This window comes from Colletes gigas, unplaced genomic scaffold, assembly GCF_013123115.1.
Source record: "Colletes gigas isolate AHSC1104 unplaced genomic scaffold, ASM1312311v1 Colletes_gigas_Sc00015, whole genome shotgun sequence".
Lineage (NCBI taxonomy): Eukaryota > Metazoa > Arthropoda > Insecta > Hymenoptera > Colletidae > Colletes > Colletes gigas.
This window is the reverse complement of record NW_025106644.1, coordinates 1,554,282-1,578,769: the sequence shown is the minus strand read 5'-3', so window position 1 is coordinate 1,578,769 and position 24,488 is coordinate 1,554,282. Positions and strand designations below refer to the sequence as shown.

Sequence of the window (24,488 nt, the reverse complement as noted above, 5' to 3'; positions counted from 1 at the left end):
GCGCGCCATCGCTCGAAGGGTGCGCGGAACCAGTTTCCCATTCCGAGCTCCACCCAGATGTTTTACGGACGTTCTCGCCCTTCCATTGGCGACGAATCGCAGCCATGGTTCCCGCGGAACCACCATGATCGCGCGATGCCCTCCGCGAATCGCTTTCGCCAACGTTCATCGTCTTCTTCGTAGCGAACGACGAGCTCGATTCGGGAATTCTCACGACGTTCGTTAAGTTCGATGGTCTAAGAGATGGTCAGTTGGCTCGTCGATCGATCGAGATTGCAGTGTTCGATGTGGGGGACGTGGAGGAGTCAGGCGAACGCGTGGACACGCGCGAATATGTCGTCGCTTTGGCCGTGTTGATCGTCGTTGCGATCGGTCTCGTAGTCCGTTGGTCACATCGAGTGCTGCGGAGGCGGCAGCATGATCTCGTAACCGGCCGGCATGGTTTGTTGGTGATGGTGGTGATGGTGGTGGGCGCTGGTCATCATTTGATGGTGCGTCTGTTGGTAGTATTGGTGGTGCATGGGCGAGTGGGTGGAGTAGTAGACGGAGCTCTGTTCTGCGTCTTTACCTGGAAAAATGCGCATAGTTAGTGTCATAATGATTTATTTTGTTATTATATTATTAAGGAAAGTGTTATACCAAATACGCTAAAATATTGTGCGAATATATTGCGTTAAATGTTATATAATAATAGAAATAATATATACGAATACAATAAAGTATTATTGTATAATGACCCATATGTGGGTCACGGGCAGTGAACGTTTTTGAGACTCGACAGTATTATTGTATACTTTATTGTATAATGACCCATATGTGGGTCACGGACAGTGAACGTTTTTGAGACTCGACAGTATTATTGTATAATACTTTATTGTATAATGACCCATATGTGGGTCACGGACAGTGAACGTTTTTGAGACTCGATAGTATTATTGTATAATACTTTATTGTATAATGCCCCATATGTGGATCACGGACAGTGAACGTTTTGAGGCTCGACAGTATTATTGTATACTTTATTGTATAATGACCCATATGTGGGTCACGGGCAGTGAACGTTTTTGAGACTCGACAGTATTATTGTATAATACTTTATTGTATAATGACCCATATGTGGGTCACGGGCAGTGAACGTTTTTGAGACTCGACAGTATTATTGTATAATACTTTATTGTATAATGACCCATATGTGGGTCACGGGCAGTGAACGTTTTTGAGACTCGACAGTATTATTGTATAATACTTTATTGTATAATGACCCATATGTGGGTCATGGACAGTGAACGTTTAGAGACTCGAGAGTATTATTGTGTAATACTTTATTGCATTTGTATACATTATTTCTATTATTATATAACACTTAATGCAATATAATCGCATAATATTTAAGCGTATTTAGTATAATACTTTACATAATTATATAATAACAAGATACATTATTTGAATTATGTGTAAAAAAGAATGCACAGTATTGTACTAAATACACTAAAATATTATGCAATTATATTATATAATAATAGAAATAACGTATACAAATACAATAAAGTATTATACAATAATTATTTATTATAGAATAATACATTATTGTATTTGAATTACGTGCAAAAAAATGCACATAATTATTCTGATAATAATTTATTTTATTATTATATAATTACATAAAGTATTATACTAAATACACTAAAATATTGTACAATAATTGTTTATTACACAATAATACTTTATTGTATTTGAATTATGTGCAGTATAATATAAATTAATAGGGCATAGACGAGGTATTGTTCTATTGTGGTGCTAACTCTAACCGTGGGCAGATAGAAAGATTTAGAAATGAGTAATAGTTTGTAGGATATTTCAGTGGTAAAAGTTTAATTGTTGTTGTTATTGGTCTGGGTTGAGTGAAATTGTTTAACACTGGATTTACAGGCTAATTAGACTCATTTAAAATGAGAAATTGTTAAAGAATTTCGTATATTGCATAAATAAAATTTTAAATAAGTTTATTTGGCGTAGCCTCTAAATCTAGTGTTCTACATTCATGTACTATATGATGACCTTCAAGGTCATAGAAGATCTGGATTAAAAAAAGTTTGAATAGATATAAGTGATTTAAAAATTAAAATACAACAAGCATGTGCATCGACTTCAATTTTGTTGTATGAATTAAATTGGCTCACTTCAGTAAAAATAAATATATACTCAACATCCGTAAATCTAATGTTAATAGACTCAGAATTTGTAACGTAAGTGCCATAAATGAATAGAACGGCAATGCTGGCCAATGTGTTTCTTGAACATACTTTAAGTCTTTTTAAATCGAATGTATTGCAAGAAATGATAGAAAAATGTCTCTGAGAGATGTTTAAGGTGTGAGAAAAATCTGTATTCTCGTCCAGAAATTGCGTTTTCATGTTGGTAGTGCTGCTAGTCGTTTTATGTAAGACGAAATCCTGACAGAAAATAAAATAAATCTGAATTCCATCTAGGGGCATTTTCTCGAGTTTCACGCAGTAGTGATGTTCGGTTAAGTGAAAACATTTCACCCCGGATAAGTGATACGTAACCATCCCCAACGTTGTTTCCTCAGCTCAAGCAGAGTAGACACGAGCAAAATATTATTCGAATCAAGTTTCTTCGTTTCAATCTGTAATATTGCTCTATTTTTTAAAAATTGTTAATTGAAATTTTTAATGGAAAAGAAATTTGACCCAATGTCACTTATTAAAACTCGACTGTATTTTAATATGTATAGAGTTAACCAAACGAAGCCTCGAACAAAAGTTACTTCAGAAACGAATCTAAAATCTTTGTTCTTTATTCGTAAATAAAATTTATCGTAGCTGTTTCCTCAGCTCAAGATTTTTCATTCCAATAATATTTTTCATTCCAGTAATATCGTTCTATTTTTAAAAAATTGTTAATCAACATATTCAACAAGCTAATTTGACCCAATGTGAATTATCAACACGTTCACTGTCGGGTCTCTCAGCGGTGTATTCAATAGCGTGGTGATATGACCCATATATAGGTCATGGACAGTGAACGTCTTAAGACTCGACTACATATATTTTAATATTTATAGAGTTAACCAAACGAAGCCTCGAACAAAAGTTGATTCAGGAACGTGTCTGAAATCTTTGTTCTTTATTCGTAAATAAAATTTATTGTAGCTGTTTCCTCAGCTCAAGATTTTTCATTCCAGTAATATCATTCTATTTTTTAAAAATTACTAATCAAGATTTTCAACGGGCTAATTTGACCCAATGTAAGTTATCAACACGTTCACTGTCTGGTCTCTCAGCGGTGTATCCAATAGCGTGGTGATATGACCCATATATGGGTCATGGGCAGTGAACGTGTTGACACTCGACTGTATTTAAATATTTATAGTTAACCAAACAAAGCCTCGAACAAAAGTTGGTTCAGGAACGAATCAAAAATAGTTGTTCGTCGTTCCTGAATAAAATTTATCGTAGATTGTTGTGTGTATCGTTCCGTGGTTGACTTACCAGTCTCGTAAACGCCGCGACCGTAGCAGAGGGCCTTGACGTCGTTCATGGGGCTAAGGCCTCCGTTATGGGGGTGGACGGAGGACGGGGTGACGGGCGCCGCGTATCCGTGGTGATGCGGGCCCATGGGACTCATGCCCATCGGGCTGCACGGGTTCATGCCCACCGGTGACATGCCCATCGTCGACAGCGGCGACATCGCGAGATTCGGGCTGTCCGAGTCGATGCTCTGCAACGACTGTATGCTACCACCGTTGCTCACGGAATTGCTCATCGCGTTGGCTGCGCCGCCCTGGCAGTTTAACGGTAACATGTCCCTGGAACGAAAAATATAGGATTCTTGTTGGAACTAGGCTTGGGACCAACTTTTTTCAATGCCTCAGCGACTCAATATAATTTGTAAATACTTTGATGATTATTTTTTAATCGAAACAGTTAAGGGGGTATTCTCGTGTAACAGCGTTACAATTAAAGTTTACTTTTTAATTTTTTTTAAATAAAATTTTGAAAACTATAGCATTTTGAAGAACAAATTTTTCTTTCTGTATAAAAATATGGAAAATTTAAAAAATATAGCATTTTGATGTACAAATTTCTTTTTTTTGGTATGAAAATATGGAAAATTTTATATGCTAGAATATTTTGAAGAACACATTTCTCTTTTTGTATAAAAATATGGAAAATTAAAAAAAATATTGCATTTTGATGAATAAATTAATTTTTTTTCGTATGAAAATATGGAAAACTTTAAATACTATAGCATTTTGATGAACAAATTTCTTTTTTTGGCATAAAAATATGACAAATTTTAGAAACTATAGCATTTTAAAGAAAAAACTTTTCTTTGGTATAAAAATGTTGATGTACTTCAAAATGCTATAGTTTTAAAAATTTTCCATATTTTGTGTTGAAAATAGGTTCAGTATCAGTGGAAAAACCAATCAGTTTTAATAAAATTTGGTATAAACATGCTTTCTTCAAAATATTATGGTTTTCAAAATTTTATTTTTTAAAAATTAAAAAAAAAATTTTTTTGCTATAAAAATGTGGAAAATTTCGAGAATTATAGCATTTTGAAGCCAAAATTATTTTTGATATGTAAACATGAACAATTTTAGAAACTGTAGCATTTTGAAGATAAGATTTTTCTTTGGAATGAAAAGGTTTTCTTCAAAATACTATACTTTTTAAACTTTTATTTTTAAAAAAACCAATTGTCTAAACTTTCATTCGAGGCAAGCAGTTACTAATTTTAATCGCTATATGTTCACTTGCAAAAAAGATTTTCGTGCAATAATGAAGTCACTAAAGAATTTTTAATTGTACAATCATGTGAGGAATTGCTATAGTTGAGAGCTAGAGAGAGCGCCCTTGGTAGGAATTCAGATTTCACGACAAACATTTTTGAGAAAAACGTTTCGAACGAGTTGCTCGAAACCCGTCGCGACAATCGTGTGTCGATGTGTGTTTTCCCCGAAAGCTGCACGTGTCGCGCTGAAAAATCGTCGTGGACCCCGGCGGTCGTAAATCTCCGTTTCGAAGGGAAAAGTCGTCGAAGCGTTTCCAACCGTGAAGCACATTCGAGGCCTCCTCCATTGTCTTAAAAGTTAGCCTCGACAAAAAATCTCGTGACCCTTGGCCCCGGGACCGATCGAGGAGTCACCCCCGCGCGCGTGCGCACACATGCTCGTTCCGAGAAACTTCAGTCGGAGACGTTAAGGAAGCCGACGCGGGGCAAAAAAGGTCGACGAGGAAGGCCACTTTATTCACGCATTGTTCCTCGTCGTCCACGGTGGAAACAAACGCTTCGGTCGTTTGCACGCGCGGCTCCTCCGTCTCTGTCCCTCCCCATGGCCTACCCTGTGTCACCGGTGAACGCACACGCACGGTGGCCCATGTGCGGAGCTCCGCCCATGACCGTAGTTCGTCCACGCGGCTCCGAACCTCCCCTCCGACCCCCTTTCGCAACCGTGAACCGTGCATTTTTTTATGGTCGCGCTTCAAGGTCTGGATCTCGAGACGCACGGCCACCGACGATCGAGTTTTGTTCCCTCGAGTTCACGCGTCGACCGCCATCTTGGACCAAACCATTTTAAATATAGTATAAATATTAAGTCCCCCCATAGCACATTGCTCCTAATTTAGAATTTGTATTAATTGGTAGGTGTGAAAAGGAAACGTGTTAATTTATTGAATTTTAATTTTTATAAATTTCTATAGTATTAGAATTAATGATAGTTTATTTACATTTGGCTACTGGTGAAAAATGATAATATTTGGTCGTCCCATATGTTCGTGCTGGAGTTTTGTATTACACAATGATATTTTAAACACATAATGGAATTTTATGAAAATCAATAACCCCCCCCTTTCTTTGGCAGAGCCATTGTATCTACAAAACTCCTTTGATATTTTTATTAAAATGTAGTTCAAAGTTTTTCGTTAAAACATATATTGAAATTGTTTACCCTTTAATAAGCCTGGAGATTGTTGTATTTTATTTCTTATAAAATTTTATTATATGTTAATGAAAATATTCATGCAATTAGGCTCAAGCACGATCAAGAGAATTTTGATCCATAAATCAGTGTGGATTCCAAACTTTAAACTTTGATACAATGTCTATTCAAATTTCTATGAATTCTTGATATTAGTTTAAAATTTTAAAAATTCCCTGACCTCACAAATTTTGTTTAACTTTCTATTAAATTATAAACTTTATCGTCAATTTCGGAATATCGAACGAGCACGAACTTATGGAACCTAATATAAATAAGTTATACACGATGACACTTGAATTATGTATAATGAGAATCAATCTGTTTCATCAAAGTCGCGTTTGTATCGTTTTTCTCTTTCATCTGCAAATCCACCATTTTGCTTTGCAACCAGAGAATCGCCATTACCTGGTATATTACAGTCCGTCGAGTAATTACTGTCGCGTTTATGTCAGGGCGATTTCAATGGCACAGATTAACGTACAAGCTGTGTAATTCAAAGTAATGACTAATTGATTAAAAATAATTAATTTTAAAATCTTTCAAATTGCCAGGATACGCGATACTTGTCCCGAGTTCGAACCGATTTGATCCCCGTATGTGGGTCAATGGGAAGTCAAACGCGTTAACACTAGTAATTTAATGTTTTCACAGAACAATACCATATTAACTTCTCACTAGCATCTGCTAGGAATAATATCCTTCTTCGACAGGAATTTCATGTTGATGGTCAGATTAAAATGTGGTGAGAGTATTATCAATGTATTGGTGAGATTCTCCCGATAAAAATGAGTACAAACACGACCTAGTTTGGACTACTTTTAATTTTGATGCACTCAAATTATTTTTGAAAAATTCTCAATTAAGTATAATTAAAAATTGTCCGAATAGTGTCGTGTTTGGACTCATTTTCATCGGGGAAATCTCGCCAATCTCATTTTGCATCAAATTAAAATTTTATAACAAACAGAAGCGTAATAAAAATGGTATTTTATTTATCAAATACTAATTAAGTCAAATGTGGTGAGAATATCACCAATGTACTGACGAGATTCTCCCGATGAAAATGAGTCCAAACACGACCTAGTTTGGACTACTTTTAATTTTGATCCACTCAAATTAGTTTTAAAAAATTCTCAATTACGTATAATTAAAAATTGTCCGAATGGTGTCGTGTTTGGACTCATTTTCATCGGGAGAATCTTACGAATCTCATTTTGCAAGAGATTGTTACTGTATTCTTAAATTATAGAATACTAAATATGAGAATTAAACTTTTACTGGAAATCACATTGTTGGTCAGATTAAAATGTGGTGAGAGTATTATCAATGTATTGACGAGATTCTCCCGATGAAAATGAGTCCAAACACGACCTAGTTTGAACAACTTTTAATTTTGATCGACTCAAATTATTTTTGAAAAATTCCCAAATTACGTATAATTAAAAATTGTCCGAATGGTGTCGTGTTTGGATCCATTTTCATCAGGAAAATCTCGCCAATCTCATTTTGCGTCAAGTAAAAATTTTATAACAAACAAAAGCGTAATAAAAATGATATTTTGCAGATTGCATAAAATTTTTCGACTTTATCTTGACACATACACAAACCATTACAGTATACTTCGTCTCAAGTTCATTATTTACTTCTTCATGCTATACAATTACTTTCTTTGAATTCTTCTTTTAAATTACAAAAATCTCAACGGCGTTCACTGTCCGATTTCTCAGCGGCATATACAATAGCGTGGCGGTGTGACCCATATATGGGTCACGGGCAGTGAACGTGTTGTAAATGTCAGTGGTGCTATAGTTATGCTTCGTATTGTATATAGTCGATGTTTGGCGCATGTGCGGGTAATTTTTGTAGGTAGACGGCGCGCTTCCGTGCGGCGGGACGCGCGTCGAGATAAATCGACGCAGCGTCGGAGGGCCGGTCGTGGCCTTTATGTAGTAAACTATTGGTAGTGCGAACAGCTCAATGGTGAAACGCGAGACGTAACCAAAGCTGCGTCATAAAACGGTAATGGGGCGTCGCGTTTCCTTTTCCTAGGGCCTCTGTCAGTGGGGGTAGGACGTTAAGGGCGGAAAGAGGGAGGAAGCTGGAACGAAGCTCCTTCGCCGTCGGGAAAGAATTTTGTCGTTTCGTGGGCGTTCTGCCGAGGTGTAAAGCACTTGGAAACTTTCGAGTACCGTGATTCGGCGTCGAGACGCCTCCATCAAGAACAGTAGCGACGAAATGTTTGAAAACGAGACGTAATCCCCCTCGTTTACTCGCGTTTGCAACCCCCCAAAAACTGCTATTCAACACTTTCGATGAAACTTTAAAGTAATATATAGGGTGGTCTATGCAACTTGTGTATTTCTGTAACTCCCAAAGTATGTTCGAAAAAATTTTGTATAAAAAGGTTGCAAGGTTTGAAGGGGTACACTATGCAGTGCATTTGTCTTTTTTATGGATGAAGATATTTTGGAGATTTGAAAGGGTAATTTTGTGATTTTTATATGGAATATTATGCTTTTTGTACCAAAATATGGAAGAATATCAAACTCTGAGGAGAAAAGTGTTGATTTGTATTAACTTTAAATCTAATAAGTAATGAGTAATTTTAATAATGATTGAAAAAAATTTTCAAAAAATAAAGTGAAATTACTCAGAAATTATTAGGTTTTGGGCTAATATAGATCAACACTTTTCTACTCAGATTTTGATATTCTTCTATATTTTGGTATAAAAAGTATATTTCATTAAAACAAATTCTCCTCCTATAAAAATGACAAATGTAGTAAATAGTGTCTGTTTTGGGCACCCTGTATAACACAAGAATCCTGGACCACAATTTTATCGTTAATAACGAGGGGTTAATTTGCAAAACTGTGTTTCTTTAGGTTTTAATGTTTGCTTCTGTGAGTTTTGTTTCGAAGTTTGGTTCCAACCATTTTGAAAACACTGTATAACGTCCTCGACTATGTTACAATTTTACTATCTTTAATAACGAAAAGTTAATTTGAAAAAACAGTTTCTTTAGGTTTTAAAGTTTGCTTTTAAGAGTTTAATTTCGAGGTTTGGTCCCAACAATTTTGGACACTCTATACAACGTCCACGACTACAATTTTAATATCTTTAATAACAAAAAGTTAATTTGAAAAAATTGTGTTTCTTTAGGTTTTAAAATTTGCTTTTGAGAGTTTAATTTCGATGTTTGGCCCCAATCATTTTGGACACCCTATATATCCTCGACTAGAATTTTAATATCTTTAATAACTAAAGTTATTTTGCAAAACTGTGTTTCTTTAGGTTCTAAAGCTTGCTTTTGTGAGTTTAATTTCGAGGTTTGATCCCAACCATTTTGGACACCCTATATATCCACGACTAAAATTTTAATATCTTTAATAATGAAAAGTTAATTTGAGAACATCGTGTTTCTTTAGGTTTTAATATTTGCTTTCGTGAGTTTAGTTTCAAAGTTTAGTTCCAATCATTTTGCACACCTTGTATAACGTCCTCGATTACGTCATAATTTTAATATCTTCAATAATGAAAAGCTAATTTGCAAAACTGTTTCTATACATTTTAAAGTTTGCTTTTGTGAGTTAAATTTCGAAGTTTGGTTCCAACCATTTTGAACACACTGTATAACGTCCTCGACTATGTTACAATTTCAATATCTTTAATCACAAAAAGTTAATTTGAAAAACTGTGTTTCTTTATGTTTTAATATTTGCTTTCGTGAGTTTAGTTTCAAAGTTTAGTTCCAATCATTTTGCACACCTTGTATAACGTCCTCGATTACGTCATAATTTTAATATCTTCAATAATGAAAAGCTAATTTGCAAAACTGTTTCATTACATTTTAAAGTTTGCTTTTGTGAGTTTAATTTCGAAGGTTGATCCCAACCATTTTGAACACCCTATGGAACATCCATGACTACAATTTTAATATCTTTAATCACAAAAAGTAAATTTACAAAACTGTTTTTCTTTAGATTTTAAAGCTTGGCTTTTGTAAGTTTAATTTCTAGGTTTGATCTCAACCATTTTGAACACCCTATATAACGTCCTCGTCTACAACTTTAATATCTTTAATAATGAAAAGTTAATTTGATAAAATCGTGTTTCTTTAGGTTTTAATATTTGCTTTCGTGAGTTTAGTTTCAAAGTTTGGTCTCAATAATTTTGAACACCTTGTATAACATCCTTGATTACGTCATAATTTTAATATCTTTAATAATGGAAAGCTAATTTGCAAAACTGTTTTTCTTTAAATTTTAAAGCTTGGCTTTTGTGAGTTTAATTTCTAGGTTTGATCCCAACCATTTTGTACACCCTATGTAACATCTTCAACTACAATTTTAATATCTTTAATAACAAAAAGGTAATTTGCAAAACTGTGTTTGCTTACGCTTGAAAATTTTCTTTTGTAAGTTTAGTATATACATTGTGTTAAATGAACATTCTATTTATCAATACGAAGCTAGAAACGAGGTTCGCGTGCAAATATCGAGGTTTCATTTGCTCAGGCTCTATGCAATTGAGTCTGTGATTCTTTTCTTTTCTTCCTCACTGAGACGAATAAAGGTGAGTAAACTGGAAAAATATGCAAATGTTTTCCGTCCCGGCCACGAACTGTCGATAGTCCGTCGATCGAAAATATGTATCACGATTCGTACGATTAAATAGTTCGTCGCGTTGGCGGTCCAAAGCTAACCGTAAACGAGGCTCGACGTAGCCATAACAACGCTCGCTATCCGCTCATTCTTTCTGCACACGTATGCTCCACCTACACCGATGAAGAAGATTTATGCGAATGCATGCACGCTTGAAAATTTTTCGTCAACCATAATTAACCACCAGAAGTAAAAATTATCTCTGTAGATTTAATATTCCAAAAATGGGTAAAATTTTATTTAATTGTTTCTGACGTTTATTCGGAAATTTGTATTTGTTAAGAAATATTTAATTTTATGATGGAAATATTGATTCGAATTTTTTATTTGTTATTAGAAGATCAAGATAAGAATTTTGTTTTTCTTATGGGGGTTAGTTTCCATCCCCCAATTGTATCTATGTAGATTTAATATTTCAAAAATGAGTAAAATTTTATTCGATTGTTTCTGACGTTTATTCGAAAATTTGTATTTTTTAACAAATATTTAATTTTATGATGGAAATATTTATTCGAATTTTTTATTTGTTATTAGAAGATCGAGATAAGAATTTTGTTTGTCCATCCCCCAATTAGAACACAGTCGAGGTGTCGAGGTTGTAATCTTATCTTAATTCGCAGTCCGTGTTGTATCAATAACGGTTAAACGCGTGCTCAGCATTATCTAAGGACAACTGTTCGTTCTTCCATTACGTAATCGACACTCTTCTACCTTTCGGAAGATATCTGCAAAGGGTTTACAAATAACGGTAGAACGATCGCGAATACGTAGTTAGTTCTAGACTTACACAATCCCTCAAGAGATTAGGCGTTTCTCGATTTCGAGCAGAGGACGTTTGAGGTTCGCTGGAATTCCCATAAGCTCGTTAAAACGTTTCAGAATGCTCGCAGAATAGTTTAAACACGATTGAGACGAACTTGTCTAAATAAAAATATCGAGAAATAATAGGTCACCCGTTATATAAAAATTAGAACGAAACGTTTCACGACAGTTTTTTAAATTAAGTTGTTGTTAAGTTAAGTTAAGAAGATTCGTGAATAATGTTACGAAAATAAGTATTATGATATATTTTTGGTTATGCAGTTTCCAAACTTTTTTTTGGAAAATATTTTTTCCTCGTAGAAAATCTCATGGCTATTGGTCTGACACGTGTTTATAAATCAAAATTCAGGGAACAAGAAAATTTCTATTTTCTTTGTGTAATTTGTATTAGAAACACGATTACGTTTTGAAAATTCATGTTGAAAATCTGTTCTATGTTTCGAAACCCCAGAGCAGGGGACATTTTTTATTAAAAGTGCACAGAATGTTTTGTAAATAAAAGAAAGTAGAAGTAAACGTTCATTTTAGTTATTAAATAAGAATATTCCAATTTTTTGATTTGAAAAATATCCCAGCAAAAAAAGCTAAGCAAAAGTCTCAGGTGGGACATATTTTAACCTAACCTCAAAGAGTTAAAGAACTCACAAATCATTATATCATTAGTTTTATAGAGAAATATAAATATGGTATTCCATTTAGTTTGTTCTCTTCACACTAAGGCAATTTTTCAAATGGCATCCATCCATTAACTCTTTGAGAAACACGATTTTAAACAAAAAAACATGCAAAATGTACAGAATATTTTTTCAATATAAGAACGTAGAAATAAACGTTCATTTCCATTATTAACACTAGTAATTTAAATTTTTTGATTTGAAAAATATTCCAACAAAAAGAAGCTAGGTAAAAGTCTGAGGTGGGACATTTTTTAACCTAACCTCAAAGAGTTAAATAACTCACAAATCATTCGCAAATAATAGAACTTCTACAAATCCTCCCTCCAAAAAGCTTCCATTTCATCGATTCTATTAAGACCATTTTGCAAATGGCGTCCATCCATCAAAACGTGGTGAGAGTGTTATTAAAATATTGACGAAATTCTCTCTATGAAAATGAGTCCAAACACGACCTGGTTCGGACCACTTTTAATTTTTAATGATTTTAAACAAAAAAAAACACTCAAAATCCACAGAATATTTTTTCAATATAAGAACGTAGAAATAAACGTTCATTTTAGTAATTAAACATGCGTATTTCAATTTTTTGATTTGAACAATAACCCAGCAAAAAAAACTAAGCAAAAGTCTGAGGTGGGACATCTTTTAACCTAACCTCATAGAGTTAAATAACTTACAAATCATTCACAAATAATATTCCGGCTATTTAGAGGTAATAAAAATATTCTGGAGGTGTAAACGTGACTTTCAAGTGGAAATTATGTAATTAGCGTAACAAGGTCGAAGTTGGAAACACCCGTAGATGCCCTAAATTTCGTTGCATCTTCTCGAGGGAAATTCGACTCCGTTCGAGGCGGTCGGAAACCGATTTCTCGAGCGGCGTTTCCCCCGAAAAACAATCGTCCCCGATGATGTCGGTCGTTGTGGCTCGTAGAGAATGATTTACCGTCTCCGAAGTGGCCGCTGTGCCACTCGTAAAAGGACGCACGGACCGATACACATGTCGAAACACTTGTTGCATGGTGGAAAATGTCGTGACCCCCCGTTGGTACACGTGCCCTCCATGCACGCATGTTCCGCCGCGGGACGCTTGGTGCCCCCGTCGAGGATTCCTCGGGGAATTTTCTGCGCGTTGACACTCTCGAAGGCCATACTTTTCACGCAACAACCGTCTCCTCAAAGGGGCATCGCCGTTGGGGACCATCGGAAGGATCGTTTTTACTGGTTTTGGTCAGTGTCCCAAAAATTTTTTTTTATTGCAATTTTTTTGGAAATCCCCACTAAATCTACGTCGAAGATATCGGGACATTTTTAATTCCTATACTTTAAGGTGCACCAAAATGTGGATATTGTTTGGTAAAGTTTTTGTTAATATAATTTTACTAGATTTTCTCAAAATATAGTTGAAATTTTTTTTATTGCAATTGTATGGAAATCCACCCTTAATTTACCATCGAAGGTACCAACTTATTTTGAATTTCGAGATTTTAATATACACCAAATTTTGAATATTCTTTGGTAAAGTTTTTGTTCAACTTCTTATTGGAATTCCATGGAAATCCACCCTTAATCTCTTTTGAAGATATCAGCACATTTGAAATTTCCATATTTTAAAATATACCAAATTTTGAATATTCTTTAGTAAAATTTTTGTTAATCTAACTTTACTAGATTTCCTCAAAATATAGTTGAAATTCATTTTATTGCAATTCTATGAAAATCCACCCTTAATCTTCTCTCAAAGATACCATCACATTTTAAATTTCCATATTTTAATATATATCAAGTTTTGAATATTCTTTAGTAAAGTTTTTGTTAATATAATTTTACTAGATTTTTTCAAAATAACTGAAATTTTTGTATTGCAATTCTATGGAAATCCACCCTTAATCTCCTCTCAAAGATACCAGCACATTTTCAATTTTTAAAACAAATCTATTCTTTTTACCATTCTTTGCACCAACAAATTTAAACAAAATTAAATAGTATACGTTTGAAAAATTATTTGGAATGAAATCGTACGTCAAGGAGTTAATGAGAATATGTAGAAATTCCAAAAATATTCGAAAAGTTGTCCCTTAACCCCGTAAAGCGAGAAAACCCTCATAAAAATGGCCCAATTTTCAAACGACCATAACTCCTACAATACTAACTATATTTCAATGAAATTTATTTCTTAACTAGAGCTCACGTACACCTACAAAAAAGTATTACAAAACATTCTCCTACACCGTCAAACAAATTTATCAAAAATCAAAAACGAACTTCAAGAAGCATTCGTACGTCAAGGGATCAACGTCGAACGAAACTGACAAGCGAAAAAGGAATACAAATCGACTCACGTTCTCGTCTGCGGGGTCCTGTCTCTCTGGCGTCTATTCTTGAACCAATTGGACACCTGGGTGAGCGTCAGCCCGGTCTTCTTGGCGAGGTTCTTCTTGTCGTCGGGCGTCGGGTACCTGTTCCTCATGTAGCACTCCTTTAAAGCTTTCCTCGATCGTTCCTTGAAGCAGTAGACCGTCTCCTCCCCGTCCCAGATCGTCTTTGGTAGCGGATACTTCTTCCTCAATCGATACTTCTCCACAGCGCCCAGCGGACGACCGCGAATCTTCTCCGCCTCGCGGTAGTGCGACTTGAACCACATCTGTTGGAGCTCCGTGTGCCGTCGCGGCGAGAAAGGGTGACTCTCCAGGATCGAATACAGCTCGTGGTACGCGCCACGATGGAAAGCTACCGCGGCTCTAGCCATCATCACGCTCTCGCCGCCGCGGAGCAACTCGCCCGGTGGAAGGGACCAGAGAAACCTGATCGAAACGGTTGATTTTTAAATTAAAGTCTCATTTTGAGAGCGTTTTGTTCGAATAATAGGTGGTAAATAACTTGGAGAGATGTACAAGCATAATTTTAATTCATTTGCGTCAGATGTTTCTAGGTTTGGGACCACTGACCTTTTCTGACCTTGATTGACACACGTTTGTTTTAAATCGATGACTCAATTGGACGTCTTTTGGAATTTTTGTTGAGTCAAACGTTTCTAGTTTTGGGACCATTTTCGAGAACACCTCTATATTTTTGAAATTGGCAACATTGAATGAAGCATATTTGGTCGAGGTCTCAATTGGGTACCTTTTATTCGAATAAAAATTGGTAAATAACGTGGAGAGATGTACAAGCATAGTTCTAATTTATTTGGGCCCAACGATTCTATTTTTGGGCCTATCTTTATATTTTTGAAGTTAATAAGATTGAATCAAACATGTTTTATTTAAATTGATGTCTCAATTGGGCGCCTTTTATTCGAATAAAAATTGATAAATAACGTGGAGAGATGTACAAGCATAATTATAATTCATTTGGGTCAGACGTTTCTAGGTTTGGGACCACTGACCTTTTTATTTTTGGAATTGGGATGCTTGAATCAAACATAGTTGATCGAAACACATTTGTTTTAAATCAATGTCTCAATTGGACGTATTTTGGAATTTTTGTTGAGTCGACCACTTTTAGCTTTGGGACTGTCTTTATATTTTTGAAATTAATAAGATTGAAGCAAACATATTTGATCGAAGTCTGAAGTGGGTACCTTTTATTCGAATAAAAATTGATAAATAACGTGGAGAGATGTACAAGCATAGTTATAATTTATTTGGGTCAGACGTTTCTAGGTTTGGGACCACTGACCTTTATATTTTCGAATTTGAGAAGATTTAATCAAACATAGTTGATCGAAACACGTTTGTTTTAAATCGATAACTCAATTGGACGTATTTTTGAATTTTTTTTGAATCGACGACTTTTAGCTTTGGGACTGTCTTTATATTTTTGGTATTACTAAGATTGAATCGAACATATTTGATCGAAGTCTCAATTGAGTGCTTTTTGTTCGAGTAAAAATTGGTAAATAACTTGGAGAGATATGCTAGCATAATTTTCATTTATTTGGATCAAACGATTCTAGGTTTGGGACCGTCTTTATATTTTTGGAATTAATGGGGTTGAATCAAACATACTCGATAAAAATTCGTTTGATTTAAGTCTCAATTGGTCGTCTTTTATAACAATTGATAAATACCAGAAAGATGTACAAGTATAGCTCTAATTTATTTGAGTCCAATGATTCTATTTTTGGGACCGTCGTTATACATATTTTTAGAATTAAGAAGATTGACTCAATTGGACGTCTTTTGGAATTTTTTTTGAGTCAAAAATTTTTAGCTTTGGGACCGTCTTTGGGAACACTGACATTTGTATTCTTGGAATTGGGAACATTGAGTAAAAAATACTCGTTCGAAACACGTTTGCTTTGAATCGATGTCACAATTAGACGTCTCTTGGAACTTTTTTTCAATGAAAGGTTTCTAGTTTTGGGTCCATTTTCGACAACACCTCTATATTTTTTAAATTGGATAGATTGAATGAAGCATATTTGATCGAAGTCTCAATTGGGCACATTTTATTCGAATAATAATTGATAAATAACGTGGAGAGATACATAAGCATAGCTCTAATTTATTTGGGCCCAACGATTCTATTTTTGGGACCGTCTTTATATTTTTGGAATTAAGAAGATTGGAATTTATGGCTTTGTGGAAACACACTTGATTTAAATCGATGTCTCAACTGGACGTCTTTTGGAATTTTTTTTTTGCATCAAACATTTTTAACTTTGGGACCGTCTTTATATTTTTGGAATTAATAGGATTGAATCAAACATGCTTGATCGAAATTCGTTTGATTTAAGTCTCAATTGTATGTCTTTTATAACAATTGATAAATAACAGAAAGATGTACAAGCATAGCTCTAATTTATTTGGGTCCAACGATTCTAAGTTTGGGACCACTGACCTTTATATTTTTGGAATTGAGAAGATTTAATCAAACGTAGTTGATCGAAACACGTCTGCTTTAAATCGATGTCTCGATTACACGTCTCTTGGAATTTTTTTTGAGTCAAACGTTTCTAGTTTTGGGTCCATTTTCGAGGACACCTCTATATTTTTTAAATTGGAAAGATTGAATGAAGCATATTTGATCGAAGTCTCAATTGGGCACATTTTATTCGAATAATAATTGATAAATAACGTGGAGAGTTATATAAGCATAGCTCTAATTTATTTGGGTCCAACGATTCTATTTTTGGGGCCGTCTTTATATTTTTGGAATTAAGAAGATTGGAATTTATGGCTTTGTGGAAACACACTTGATTTAAATCGATGTCTCAACTGGACGTCTTTTGGAATTTTTTTTTTGCATCAAACATTTTTAACTTTGGGACCGTCTTTATATTTTTGGAATTAATAGGATTGAATCAAACATGCTTGATCGAAATTCGTTTGATTTAAGTCTCAATTGTATGTCTTTTATAACAATTGATAAATAACAGAAAGATGTACAAGCATAGCTCTAATTTATTTGGGTCCAACGATTCTAAGTTTGGGACCACTGACCTTTATATTTTTGGAATTGAGAAGATTTAATCAAACGTAGTTGATCGAAACACGTCTGCTTTAAATCGATGTCTCGATTACACGTCTCTAGGAATTTTTTTTGAGTCAAACGTTTCTAGTTTTGGGTCCATTTTCGAGGACACCTCTATATTTTTTAAATTGGAAAGATTGAATGAAGCATATTTGATCGAAGTCTCAATTGGGCACATTTTATTCGAATAATAATTGATAAATAACGTGGAGAGATACATAAGCATAGCTCTAATTTATTTGGGTCCAACGATTCTATTTTTGGGGCCGTCTTTATATTTTTGGAATTAAGAAGATTGGAATTTATGGCTTTGTGGAAACACACTTGATTTAAATCGATGTCTCAATTGGACGTATTTTGGAATGTTTTTGAGTCAAACATTTTTAGCTTTTGAGACCGTCTTTGGGCACATTAACTTTTGTATTTTTGCTTTGGAACACGTTCGCTTTGAATCGAAGTCTCAATTGGGTGTCTTTTATAACAACTGATAAATAACGTAACTGTGCAAGCATAAATTCAGTTGTCAGTATAAATACTTCAAAATTTTGGTCAAACGATCCTAGTTTTGGGCCCATCTTTGGGAACACCTCTATATTTTTCGAATTGTATTTCATCTCAACGTCGAAACCAACATTACTATATTTTTCCAAAAAGTCAATCATAATATTGCCCAGTCAATTCGAATAAATGCCACGAATAAATTGCTAGACGTTAAATATATTGATCATTTATTATTCGAATTAAATATTGCCCATCTCTGATATTCATTTACAAAACTATGTTTATTTTATTTCATCTCAACAACAAAACTAGCATTGTTATATTTTTTTTAAAGAAACCAAACATAATATTGTCCAGTCAATTCACACCAACGTGATAGGCAATCGAGACATTCAGACGGTTCATTATTGCAGACTGTGGATCGCAATTTGAGAAAGACTGATGGCGCTTTATACGCGTTTATTTATTGCTTACTAAGGACCACGTATAGGACGTCTGTTATAACAGGTTAAAATAATAAAGCGATCGAGCAGCTATAAGCAAGATAAGTGTTTTTAGTCAACAAATCGATCGAAAACATTCCCTCCAAATCTTCAGTCTCGTGCAATTCTATAATTTATTAGCATTAATATCCACCCCATACGTTAATAATTGCCCTAATATCAAACTTGGTCAAAAAATTCATTCTCTAATCAAAAACAAAACTGTTAGATTCGCTTTTTACAACTAGCTTTTTTCCCCGCGCTTGAAATTACTTTCTCACAGTGATTTAACACTAGAACTACCAAAAGCAGTCAAAATTCGTAGTTTCTAGTAAAATTTGTAAAAAATCTACGCGACTGAATTTTTTTAAATTTACCATAATTTTATTACATTGTAAGCCCTTAGATTTTTTTTTTAGTGTAATTAATAATGATTTTTTTCACACTAAACTACCAAAGCAGCAAAAATGACCCATTCCTAATTTCTAATAAAATTTATAAAAAATTTACTCGACAGGATTTTTGAGAATTTACTAAACTCTTATTAACCCTTAAGTGGGTTCTCAATCTCAACTGAATTGTTTTACTTAATGTTGGTTTTTACAAAATTGGTAAATGGAAATCAACTTTTTTTTAAAGCATTTCAAAAATAATGAACTAATGGAAAATTACATGAATTTTAAGGGTTAAATTTTGTACTGGAAGAAGTTTTAGACGATACTGCCTTGGACATATAATTTATAAAGTATTTAACACTAGAATCGAAAGTGGTCAAAATGATTGCTCAATTTCGAATAAAAATTTTTAAAAATGTACTCGTTGAATTTTTGAAAATTTAATTTTCTATAAGAAAATTAATGAACACTTATTTCTATTGTACTATACATTTCTACACGCATCTATGGTTTTAATTTAATTGGTACATATAAATACATTATAATTCTCTGTTATTCTAGTGTTAATAAAGATTCTACCTTAGCCATGGAAGCTAATAAATAAGTATTGTATAAAAACTGGTCCTATTTATCAGGCCCAATACCTTTTACTATTATTTTATTAAATGTAAGGGTAGTAAAATTTTGCAGTATTATATACATTCGTCATAAAATTCAATATTGAATTATTGCACATTTTTTAATTTTTTGTCCAGCTAATTTTATTACGTATTTGTCAGGCCCAATATTTTTCATTATTATATGAGTAAATATGGGGATAGTCCAATTTTACACTATTACATAAATTTGTCCCAAAAATTGTAGCTTGCAGGATTGCACATTTTTATCATTTTCGTCCAACAAACTTTATTACATATTTGTCAGGCCCAATATTTTTCATTATTATTTGAGTAAATATGAGGATAGTCAAATTTTACACTATTACATAAATTCGTCCCAAAAATTATACCTTTGCAGAATTGCACATTTTTAGAATGTTTGTCCAACTAACTTTATTACGTATTTGTCAGGCCCAATATTTTTAATTATTATCTTAGTAAATATGGGGATAATCAAATTTTGTACTATAATATAAATTCACCCTAGAAAGTCTAGCTTGTCGAAGTGTGCACTTTTAGAATGTTTCTCCAAATAATTGTATTACGTATTTGTCAGGCCCAATATTTTTCATTATTATCTGAGTAAATATGGGGATAGTCCAATTTTACACTATTACATAAATTCGTCCCAAAAATTGTAGCTTGCAGAATTGCATATTTTTAGAATTTTTGTCCAACTATATTACGTATTTGTCAGGCCCAATATTTTCCATTATTATTTTATAATATGGATATGTTAAATATAGGGAGAGTGAAATTGTGTACTATTATATAAATTCGACTTAAAACTTCTACCTTGCAGAATTGCACATTTTTAGAATTTTTCTCCAACTAATTTTATTACGCATTTGTCAGGCCCAATATTTTTCATTATTATTTGAGTAAATATGGGGATAGTCCAATTTTACACTATTACATAAATTCGTCCCAAAAATTATACCTTTGCAGAATTGCACATTTTTAGAATGTTTGTCCAACTAACTTTATTACGTATTTGTCAGGCCCAATATTTTTAATTATTATCTTAGTAAATATGGGGATAATCAAATTTTGTACTATAATATATATTCACCCTAGAAAGTCTAGCTTGTCGAAGTGTGCACTTTTAGAATGTTTCTCCAAATAATTGTATTACGTATTTGTCAGGCCCAATATTTTTCATTATTATATTAGTAAATATGGGGATAGTCAAATTTTGCACTATTACATAAATTTGTCCCAAAAACTCTAGCTTGCAGAATTGCATATTTTTAGAATTTTTGTCCAACTATATTACGTATTTGTCAGGCCCAATATTTTTCATTATTATCTGAGTAAATATGGGGATAGTCCAATTTTACACTATTACATAAATTCGTCCCAAAAATTATACCTTTGCAGAATTGCACATTTTTAGAATGTTTGTCCAACTAACTTTATTACGTATTTGTCAGGCCCAATATTTTTAATTATTATCTTAGTAAATATGGGGATAATCAAATTTTGTACTATAATATAAATTCACCCTAGAAAGTCTAGCTTGTCGAAGTGTGCACTTTTAGAATGTTTCTCCAAATAATTGTATTACGTATTTGTCAGGCCCAATATTTTTAATTATTATCTTAGTAAATATGGGGATAATCAAATTTTGTACTATAATATAAATTCACCCTAGAAAGTCTAGCTTGTCGAAGTGTGCACTTTTAGAATGTTTCTCCAAATAATTGTATTACGTATTTGTCAGGCCCAATATTTTTCATTATGATCTTAGTAAATATGGGGATAGTCAAATTTTGCACTATTACATAAATTCGTCCCAAAAACTCTAGCTTGCAGAATTGCATATTTTTAGAATTTTTGTCCAACTAACTTTATTACGTATTTGTCAGGCCCAGTATTTTTCATTATTATCTTAGTAAACATAAGTAAAATTGTGTACTACAATAGAAGTTTGACCTAAAAATGCTACCTTACCAAATTGCATAGTTTTAAAATGTCTGTTTAACTAATTTTATTACGTATTTGTCGGGCCCAATATTTTTCATTATTATCTTAGTAAACATAAGTAAAATTGTGTACGACAATAGAAGTTTGACCTAAAAATGCTACCTTACCAAATTGCATAGTTTTAGAATGTCTGTTTAACTAATTTTATTACGTATTTGTCGGGCCCAATATTTCTCATTATTATCTTAGTAAATATAAGGGTAGTAAAATTGTGTACAATGATATAAATTCGACCTAAAGATTCTACCTTACCAAATTGGGCATTTTTAGAATTTTTGTCCAACTATATTACGTATTTGTCAGGCCCAATATTTTTCATTATTATCTTATAATATAGATATCTTAACTATGGTGATAGTCAAATTGTGGACTGTTACATAAATTCGTCCCAAAATTTCTAGTCTTAAATTGCACATTTTTAGAATTTTTGTCTAATTTTATTACGTATTCGTCAGGCCCAATATTTTCCATTATTATCTTATAATATGAATATCCTAAATATGGTGATAGTCAAATTGTGGACTATTACATAAATTCGTCCCAAAATTTCTTGCTTACCAAATTGCCCAAATTTATAACTTTCATCCAATATCATTACCTATCTCTTCCACCTAAAACTGAACTTCGTCCACCTCTCTTGTACCCACAAAAGTCCCAAAATCCTTTTACCCTTCGAATACACGTCCACGGAAAGTCTCAGAATCGGTGGTTCGCGATCGTTGTAATCGAAACGACGGCGAAACAAAGGGCTTACCTCGTGAGCTTCTCGATATCCTGGCTCTGCGATAACGCCTCGCACATGCAAGATATCTGCTCGGGCGTAAAGTTACTGCTCGCGCTGCCCAGAGACAGGGCCCCGATGTTCCCAATATTCCCCGTCGCGTTGCTCGAGGTGCAATTGGTCAGCTCCTGCGGATACTGCGGGCTCCCGTTCGACGTTGGCGTCAGATTCTGCGGATGGGAATGATGGCTCAACGATAATCCAGGCATCGATGAGCTGTTGTACTGCCCGGCGGTCGCATTTCGATGCACGGCGCCCATCTGGCTGTTGCAGTCGCTGTTCGGCGATGACAATTGATCCGAACAGTCGGACATTCTCGATCGATTCTTGCCGTTTCTCGCGAGACGGCGACCACGGATCAATCCACGCGCATCTTCGTCGATTTTCGCGAATCGAATGTCCCCGCTAGCTGTCGACCGTCGCGTGTATCGATCGCGGAACAAAAACGATTCCCAGAGCGCGGACACGCGTGTTTACGGACGAACGTCTCGCGACGAAAGTAAGCATCCGCCACACGATGGACGTTCGATCGATTCATTCATGTCCCCGCGTCGATTTCCATTCATAAATCCTCGTGGTACTCCTGGCGAGGTCGCGGGAAACGTTTCCACGATTACTCATCACTTGTGCACACTGTCGTCGAACAACACCTCGCGCGAGCACTGAGAACGATTCGAAATTAAAGGAAGCACCCGGCGGCGTGTGCTTTCCGACGAAAATATGTAATCGCGTTTACAACGTGGTGTGTCGCGGTCGTGCAGCTACTGGTGGTTCCAGGGACGATGGTGGTGGTGCCACTGCCGATTATTTCGCACCGATGTCGTAGCTGGAGGACGGGGTCGACAGTGGCGGTGGTGTTTCTCTCTTCCTCTTCGAAGCGCCCTCTTTTTTTTTTTCAGCGGCCAAACGGAGGAGTGGAGCGCGCCGCGGCTGGCGGCGCAACAGCGACGCGATTGGTCGGTCGGGGAGCGCGCGAGCTCGTCCCATTGGTCGAGCACGGGGGCGGTGCAAGCTTCTACCCCCGTCGGAACCCACCCCGTTCGGCGTACGCGGCTCCCGGCTTCCTCTCGCCGGTGGATCCTCACCTGCCGACGTCCTCGACGAATTCGAGAGACGATTACTCGAATCTCTCTGTGCCCCACGCCTCTCACGGTCGCACGGTCGATTATTTCGCGACTTTATATAACCCCCCACCACCTCTCCGGGGAAATTGGAAAGAATTATTTTCGTCATCGGGGAATCGGGGGATGAGATTTAGTGTATTTGTTTATCTTCGATACAGAGAGTGCAATCATCCCTTTTTGAATGCCTCAACGCTGGATTTATGGACGTTTGTTGGATGTATTTTTGTTGAAATTTGTTGTGTTGACAGTGGATTTTTGGGCCCTTCGCAAGTTTAAATCTAATAATTGTGTGACGCGTTCACTGTCCGATTTCTTAACGGTGTATCCAAAAGCATGGTGCTGTGACCCATATATGGGTCACGGGCAGTGAACTTATCAGCATATGTCATGAAAATTTATTCAATCCTCCATTAGTTTGTTATTATTTAAATCCTTTAACACTTTGGCTGTCACGTCACCCATATATGAGATGTCGAGGGAAATAAATTTGGATAGGATTTGAACGTTTGTTACATATACATTTGTAGTCAAATTTATAGATTATTTCGCGACTTTATATCCCCCCACCACCTCTCCAGGGAAATTGGAAAGAATTATTTTCGTCATCGGGGAATCGGGGGATGAGATTTAGTGTATTTGTTTATCTTCGATACAGAGAGGGGAATCATCCCTTTTTGAGTATCTCAACGCTGGATTTGTGGACGTTTGTTAGATGTATTTTTGTTCAAATTTGTTGTGTTGACAGTGGATTTTTGGGCCCTTCGCAAGATTAAATGTAATAATCGTCTAACGCGATCACTGTCCAGTCTCTTAGCGACGTATCTAATAGCATGGTGCTGTGACCCGTATACGGGTCATGGACAGTGAACGTGTTAGCATATGTCAATGTAATTATTTAAAAATTTA

General features: G+C 34.9%; 1 protein-coding gene across 1 annotated transcript; it reads right to left on the bottom strand.

The window, feature by feature from the left end:
* Positions 1-389: 389 nt before the first annotated feature.
* On the bottom strand, positions 390-22,778 carry LOC122399829 (homeobox protein SIX6-like). Its single transcript, XM_043400824.1, has 4 exons — positions 22,432-22,778; positions 14,519-14,980; positions 3,513-3,829; positions 390-568 (listed from the first exon to the last, which is right to left on the bottom strand). Exons 1-4 carry the CDS (start codon positions 22,770-22,772, stop codon positions 390-392), a joined length of 1,299 nt encoding a protein of 432 aa, XP_043256759.1. The 5' UTR covers positions 22,773-22,778.
* Positions 22,779-24,488: the final 1,710 nt, after the last annotated feature.